Raw genomic sequence first — 7,953 nt, forward strand, 5'->3', positions numbered from 1 at the left:
AGCTCAAATGCTCCTTAGTCTTTCCAACGAGGAAACTCAGACAGAAATGCAAACATATGGGGTTCCCTACATGGGAAATCTCAGCCCTTCTGATCACAGCCACCTGCATCAAACCCCTCTGAATGGATGTCTTCCTGAGTGTGGTGAGTCCTTACAGCAAAGACCTTTACGTGGGTGTAAAGCTAAAGTCACCAGCAGACCACCTGTGCCATGTCAGGGCCCCGTGCAAATCAGTGTGAGGGACCCTTGTTAAAGGTTAAGAATTCAGTGACACTGAGAGCACAGCATACACTCTCAGTGATGCACAAATGCTGTTTCTCACTTCTCTTCAGTTGAATGGCTTTAACATGACTCCCAGACTTTAGCTTCATTCTGCAACAGGAAGTGTCTCCTCTTCTTATTGATACCAAGTTGGGCTTATGCCACCAGGTGACCTGGTGCAGGATCGTGGAAGTGACCTGTCCCCCGGTGGTCACGCTGAGCCACACGGGCTGCAGGACGCAGGCGCGTTGTCAGGATTCCTTTCCTTCTATCAAAGACTTTGGGATGAAAGACTGACATTTAAGTTCAGTGTTTTCTCTGCAAAGAGAATAGGACATGAAGACCCAGGGTGAGAACACCTTTCATCACTTACAACTCTTTTAATTGCAGAAATGTGTTGTGTGGGGAGCCATGATTTCTTGATGCTTTGGAACTTTAAGAACTGGCTCAGTTTATCATTAACTTGTTTCTGCTCCTGAGGCATTGTCTTGCCTGCACCTGGAGGGTGCTTGCACACTGCTGAGGTATGCGGTGGGAACGGCCAGTTTCTTGGACACAGATCACTGATGGCTATCAGGATAATGGATAGATTCTGTCATGGGATAATAGCTTTTGAGGAGTTCTTTAGTGATTTTGTAAGTTTCTGGGTAGAAGTTAAAAATTTACTTTCTGTGAGGTAATGCACACTTGTGATTGATAAACTGCACATACTCAAAGGGTATATAAACGGTGGTAGTGAATAAAGACGGTGCTTCAGGATCACTGAAGACCGGCCGCATCATCATTTGTGTAAGTGTCTCTTTTTCATTCCCACTCCCCTTGTCAGGAACTGTTCGACTCGTAACGGCTGGTCCGCTACAGTTTTGTATCTGCTTGACTCAAAAGTGCAATTGTTTGGTGATTACTTCTATATGGGTACAACCAAATGGATACTTTAAGAAAAACTGTGTAAATGTTAAGACAAGTCAGAAAACAATATTTTATATATTTTCACTGAGAGTAATACTCAATTATTTTCCATTCTTTATCCAGCTTCTTACGTACACTCAGCTCATATGTCTCTGCTGTATTTTAAAATTTCTCCTAAACAAACTTCCATTGTGGGTTCTGTCTGTCCTACTTCATGTCTTTCCCATAACTTAGCTCACAAATATCTGACTATACATATGGGCTGGTCACTGAGACGTGACAAGAGACCAGCACACCCCCTACACGTATGTTCCCTGACCTGTCTCAACATTGCGACTCATGAAGTGTCCACCACCGTGGTCTGTACAGGGGGCTCTGTAAGAATGTCCTGTGTCATAAAGCTTCTGAATTGTTAGTGGTGCCTCGTGGTCAGCAGCCAGCTGTTCCCCCACCTGACACAGGCCTGTCCCGCAATAGTGCCTGTGTCACCATGAGTCACATGTTTCCATGACATGTGGGCTCAGCAGGGCCACCTGAAAACCCTAGTCAGTGTAACCCGCCCTGGGTGTCCACAAAGGACAGACATGTTAGATGAATTAGATGACATGGGGACACGTGAATGCCCATGTATTTACTGGACCTCCCTGCTGTGAAGGGCACTGTGGGGAGAGCTGGGGGTGTGAGCAGAGCTCCAGCCCCATGGAGCTTAGGGTCTAGGACAGAGTGAGTGAGAATTAGGACAGGAGGTGACAGAAGGTGATGTTGGGGAGGGTTTCAACATTGATTTCACGAAATGAGGAACCAGACACTAAAGGTAAAGAGCTGTAGGGAAGACGGAGACCGTGGATGGCAGAGGTCCTGGGGGACTGACCCCATGGGGCCATGTGAGCCTGTGTGAAGTATGGGCCCCTGTGGGGACACCGTGGGCATGTGGGGGGCAGAGAGCGTGAGCTTAGCCCACAGAGGCCTGCACAGAGCTGGGGTCTCTCTGTGGGGGAAATGTTTCCCAACCACAGGGGAGACGGCAGCCCTCAGGATGGTCTCTCTGTGGCAACCAGGACACACAGGAATTTGGTGAAGGAAAGGCCCCAGTGACTGGTGACATGTCATTGTAAACACTGCTTCCACTTTGTTGGCTGCTGAGAATCCGCAACATGAGAGTCAGAAAGATGATTCACGACTTGTCCCTGGGGCAGCTGAGAAATTTCAGAGGAAATCTCTGTTCTCAACAGGAAGCCCCTTCCCCACCCAGGTCCCACCTGCTCCTGGGGCTGGTCCCTGTGCTGGGTGTGTCCTGAGCGCCCCCTGGTGTCCCCAGCGCCTCCTGCAGCCCAGCCCCCCTGTCCCCTGCAGGGAGGTTTGTGTCTGGGCTCACACTGACTTCCCCTCACTGTGTCCTTCGCACAGTAATACACGGCCGTGTCGTCAGCTCTCAGGCTGGTCATTTGCAGATACAGCGTGTTCTTGGCGTTGTCTCTGGAGATGGTGAATCGGCCCTTCACGGAGTCGGCGTAGTATGTGCTACCACCACTGCTACTAATGTATGAGACCCACTCTAGTCCCTTTCCTGGAGCCTGGCGGACCCAGTCCATGCAATAGCTACTGAAGGTGAAACCTGAGGCTGCACAGGAGAGGCGCAGAGACCCCCCAGGCTGCACCAAGCCTCCCCCAGACTCCACCAGCTGCACCTCACACTGGACACCTGCAAACAGAGACATCCTGGTCAGAAACTGTCACACATCCACTGTTTCTCGCACTCATATTCTCTCACATATTCAGAGTCTCCTGTTCTCCATAATTTACCTCTTAAAACAGCCACAAGGAAAACCCAGCTGAGCCCAAATTCCATGGTGTGTCGTCTGTGCTCAGTCCTGATCACGGAATGGGGACACCTGGGGATCCCGGGGCTGGGGCTCCAGTCCCACAGCTGCAGGGTCAGGGCTGGGCTGGTTTTCATCAGCACAGGGGCCCCTATTTGCATGTCCTCCTTCCATATAGGGAGCTCCGGGCTTGGACACCTAGACAAGGGCAGGGCCTCATGCAGGCGTGAGTGTCCTGGTTGGTTGTTGGTCACGTGAGAGTTCAGGAAAACATGATTTCTTACACGGGATGGTGCTGGAGTGAGTGCTCAGCACCCATGACCTCATTTCATTTGTGTGTGAGCACCCAGAGCAAGTGACCGAGGTATCAATCCCACCTGCATGTTGCAGAGGTAAAGCTACACACGGCAGCCTGAGGAGCCGTGTGATGTGTCCAAGGGCACATATCAGCTGAGAGGGAGCCCCAGTACCCTTCCCATGGACCCTACTGCTCCGTCATCCCACTCCAGGGCAGGGATGGACGTGCCAGGTGAGGTTCCAGAACCTCTTTCCTGTAATGAGAGTATGTGTGATTTTCTGCATGGTAGTATTTACCTAAGAATGTAGAGAATCTGAGTTCATGCAGATGTATTTTCATAAGTGTGACATTTTGCATGTTATTGTCTGTTGTCTATAAGTCTTTCCTTAGCAATTGTCCATTTATTTACTTGTACTGGCTTTAATGATGAATATTTGACCATAGTAAATGGCAGAGTTTAGCATCATGCAGGTCTTACCTGAATCTATAGATATTTTATTGGACCTGGAAGCCAGGAGCACGAGTAAGACAGCCCCACCCATTGTCCTCTCGCTGGGTCATTCCCAGTGTCCCACCTGAGGGACTTGTGGTGATGCCCAGCTCAGGTGGGCTTCTTGTGCAGGAGACTAGCAGGCAGGGAAAGAGCCACCATGGCAGGGACAAGGGACCCTATCAGTAGTGTGGGGCTGTGACTTCCCAGTGGGGAACGAAGACGTTTAAGTCTTAGTGAACCCACAAGGGTACATTTGGAACTGCTCAGTTTTGATGACATGTGGACAAGTGCCAAATCAATATATAATTGAGTGAATGATACTAAATCTAGTGGTGTGTGGACATAGCAGGGGGAAGATGTAAGTGTATGTTGTCAGCCACATTGTATGTAGTGAAATGTCGACATGCATGTTCTTCAAAGCAGAAAAATAAAATAACCCCTATTTATCCTCGGACACCTACTGACTGACAATCCACCAGAATTCCCAGTTCTGTCAATATTATAAGTTAGATTCCTAACAGTATTTCAAAGTCGATGTCAGTTCTGACAACAGCATGGTGTGTCCTCACCAGCCTGCAGCATCCCCACACCACGTCCCTGCCCTGTGCAAACAGCCCACTGGGTCTCCACCAGGAGACTGAGGAAGAGGACACCTGCCCTCACCTCCCATCACCGTCAGTCCCAGACCTCAGTGTTTGCCTTCCTGAGCTGCACGTGCTGAGCCATACGGGCAGCTGGACAGCAGTGAGGGGTGGGTGTGCTCTTCTTCCTGGGAGATGGTCCTGGGGTCTGGGGACACATGTGCCCTGGGAAAGGGGCCCCGGGCTGCACATCCTGTAAGAGTGCACTCGGTGTGCACGTGATGGTGGTGCCCTCACCCCTGGGCACCTCTGGCTTCCCGACCTTCAAGGAGACCAAGAAGACGGAAGAGTTGAGAGGATGCTTTTCTATCCCTGGGACTTGGAGATTCTGAGAAGTTAGAGAGAGAGTCATGGAGCTGATGGAGAGGCTGAGGGTTCTCAGTAACCACAAGGGTCATTTCCAAGGAGTCTCTGCCTGGACAGTCAGGAAAGAGCGTCAACAAGTTAATACAATAGAATAATTGGTGACGTCAGTTAGGAACACCCGCCATCAGGAGGAATGCTGTTATTGAAGGTTGGTTATTTATCTATGACACAGAAGTCACTGCCGTCCCAAACTCATGGCTATTACATGATTATAGGAGAGGAAGACGTCGCAGTGCCTGGCCCTTGGGAACTGTGCTCATTACCGTGATGACAGCGTATGTCACGTCCAGCGCAACACGGGCAGTGAGGGAACGAAAAGGGGCGGCATTAGGTTAAGTTTTGAGAAAGAAAGAAACAGACTTGATGCAGTTGAATCTCAGAGGGCCCAGGGTCTCAGAGTCGTGAGACTGGAGTGCAGAATCAGGCCAACTGGTGGCTTTTATTGATTATACAAGGGAGTAAAAATGATCTCATCTACGGTCTGTGAAACTCATCCATCAGATCACAAAGGTGATTTAATCCAATTACCCCTGTCTGCAAACAGCCGGAGCAGAAAGTCCTATGATGACTTATTTAAGGTATGTTCCCTCCTGGGGACAAGCCTCTCATGATAAAACGTTGTTATTGAGCTAAACAGGGAGAGCGGATATTACTGCTCTCCTAATCCTCTCTCACAATCAGGTGAGAGAGAAAGCCAGTGTCAGCAACGGCTTCCTTTTGGCAGGGGAAGGGAGGCAATACTCCTTCCCTTATTTTCCATCATAGCTCATTGGGGTCCGCACACGGTTCCGCCTGTCTTAGGTTGTCCCTCAGGTGAGAAATCTGACCCATCCCGGCTGCAAACCATCTTTTGGGGACCGAACAGAGAGACATGAGGTGTAAACATAAAGATGAAGCAAAGTCCCAAGAAAGCAGTCTCACAGACTCTTCTTTCCTTAGGGAACGGTACGAGGGGACAGTCGGCTAGACTGCGGCGTGACAACCAGCGTATTCTAAATAGGAAAGTACAGTGCGGGGAATACAGTCAACAGCATTGTGAAGACTGTACAGTGTCAGACGGGTAGTCGCATATTAGGAGTTCCCGTCATAAATTATATAAATGTCTAACCACTACGCTGCACACATGACACTAATATAAAACATTATTGGACGTCAGCTGTAATTGGAAATTTAGTCACGTGGATGTGTAGTGCAGCCTGTGGAATATAGTCAGTAAAGTTCTAATAGAAAAAAAAGGTGGGGGAGAGGACACTTCTGTGTTTCCAGAACGTTTAGAAAACACTTTCCGCTGCGTGAACGTCAGGAGGAGGATTGAGGAGCCTGGAGACCAAACCCTGACAGGAGAGCAGCCCTCAGCCCACTCCTCCCAGGACGTGAATTGAGTGCGTCCCGAGCGCCCCCTGGTGGTGCGCGAGCGCCTTTGTCCCAAAGCCCCTGCGGACAGACTGTGTCCCTTCCCCTTTATCCAGCATCAGTGTGGGACCCTTGGAGCACAAGTGCTATACACCCTCCTGTGCACAGAATTTATCATTACCTGACCCCTCCATTTCATCTCTTTGGAATGCAAGCGTCCGTAACTCTTATCCTTTGCCTGCCCTGCTGTTGTATTTTAAGAGACAACTTGTCTTCTAGTGTCAGACAGAGAGGATTTTACCCCAGGAGAGATCCACCCAAATTGTGACCCATAACTGATTCAGAGATTGTATTTGGGACTTTTGAGATGATGGTACTCAGACATTTCAGACTGGATTTCATGCTTTAATGAGTAAGCTTTTGGGGGATGGTGGGAGGTTCTAACTGTGATTGGCCTGTGGGATGCGTGTGAATACATGGAGGGCTGAGGGAGCTCTGAGATGGTCTGAGTCATGCTTGGACCCTGGGGGTGTTTTATGGGAAAAGGGGCTTTGTCATCCTTGGTTTATTTAGGCATTATGGGAGGAAAAGTTTTTCCTGTGTTTTCTGAGTGACTCATAATTCAACCACAGTGTTCATAGCAGAGGGAGGCAGAGGGAGATTAGATCCAGGAGAAGAAAGCAATGTGATCTCTGATGGAAGGTGACCTCCTCCTGGTGTGACATTGGAGGAAGAGGACATGGGATCAAGGAAAGCTCCTCTAGAAGCTGGAAAATAAAAATAAACAGTCTTTATCATTCTATTCCATCCGGGATTCTGTTCCATATTCTGGGTACATTATAAACAACAATCATTTATTCCCACAGCTCTGCGGGTGGCAATCCAACACCCAGGCCCCACATGATGACAACTGGTGAGGACCCTCTGCCTGGGTCACATCCGGTGGCTTCCTGCTGTGTCCTCACAGGGTGGGAGGGACAAGTAAGCTTCCTGGGGCTCTGCTCCCCTTCCTGAGGGCTGCGCTCTGATGACATAGCCCCTCCCAAATCCCCACCTGCTAACACAACCCTTCCTGGGGGTCAGGATTTCAACACACACATTGTCAGAGCACAGCCTCCCCCAGACCCTCCGGGGTGTGTCTGGTGCTGCCAACACCTTGATATCGTCCAGTGAAACTGCCCACGTGCTCTGAGCCCCAGACTGTGAGGGAATCACGTGAGTGGATCTGAGCCCCGCGTGTGTGGAATTAGATTCACTTGTCCTGGGACAGTAACAGGCTGGACGTGGTTCTCACATCATCCAGGGTCTCCCCACGCTGCTCCCTGTGGTGTGAGGACCCCCAGGACTCCCCAGGGACAGGGACACCCGCAGGCTGGGGTCTGAGGGGAGGAGCCTCTTCAGGAACTCACCCCTGCAGGAGAGGCTGAGGGGACGGTGAGCTGACGTAGACTGTGCTTGACCTGACACACCTGTCACCCATGACGTTGTCACCACATGTCATGATGGTCCTCCCAGATGTCATGTGTGTGGTGCTTGATCACAGGTGGGAAGTAAAAAGTCTCCACTCACTCCTATAATCACTTTCCCACAAGCACAGGTCAGTTTTTCAGAATTAAGGGAAACTGAGAGAACTCCCTAGGGAGACACTACAGGCCAATCCCAGAATCTGCTTCCCACCAAGTGATCCCAGGTGACGCCTGAACTACCCTCCCTCATTCAGAGAACACGGAGGCTCCAGATGTGCCCTCTGCAAGGACAATGACACAGGACAGGTCCTTTCAGGAAAGGCTTTCCCTGGTTCTTCCTTGCAGA

General features: G+C 50.1%; 1 pseudogene and 1 gene segment (V, D, J or C); both read right to left on the reverse strand.

Annotated features, from left to right (window-relative positions):
- Nucleotides 1-2,531: 2,531 nt before the first annotated feature.
- LOC117020033 (immunoglobulin heavy variable 3-23-like) lies at nucleotides 2,532-3,104 on the reverse strand (the record flags this gene model as incomplete). The annotated part of the segment is given in 2 exon segments: nucleotides 2,532-2,872; nucleotides 2,974-3,104. Coding segments are annotated over 2 exon segments (387 nt in total), but the record flags the coding sequence as incomplete, so codon positions are not given.
- Nucleotides 3,105-4,456: 1,352 nt separating this feature from the next.
- LOC117020014 (immunoglobulin heavy variable 2-5-like) overlaps nucleotides 4,457-7,953 on the reverse strand; it is a 4,863-nt pseudogene continuing 1,366 nt past the window's right edge.

The sequence above is a fragment of the Rhinolophus ferrumequinum genome, unplaced genomic scaffold (genome assembly GCF_004115265.2).
Source record: "Rhinolophus ferrumequinum isolate MPI-CBG mRhiFer1 unplaced genomic scaffold, mRhiFer1_v1.p scaffold_56_arrow_ctg1, whole genome shotgun sequence".
Classification (NCBI taxonomy): domain Eukaryota; kingdom Metazoa; phylum Chordata; class Mammalia; order Chiroptera; family Rhinolophidae; genus Rhinolophus; species Rhinolophus ferrumequinum.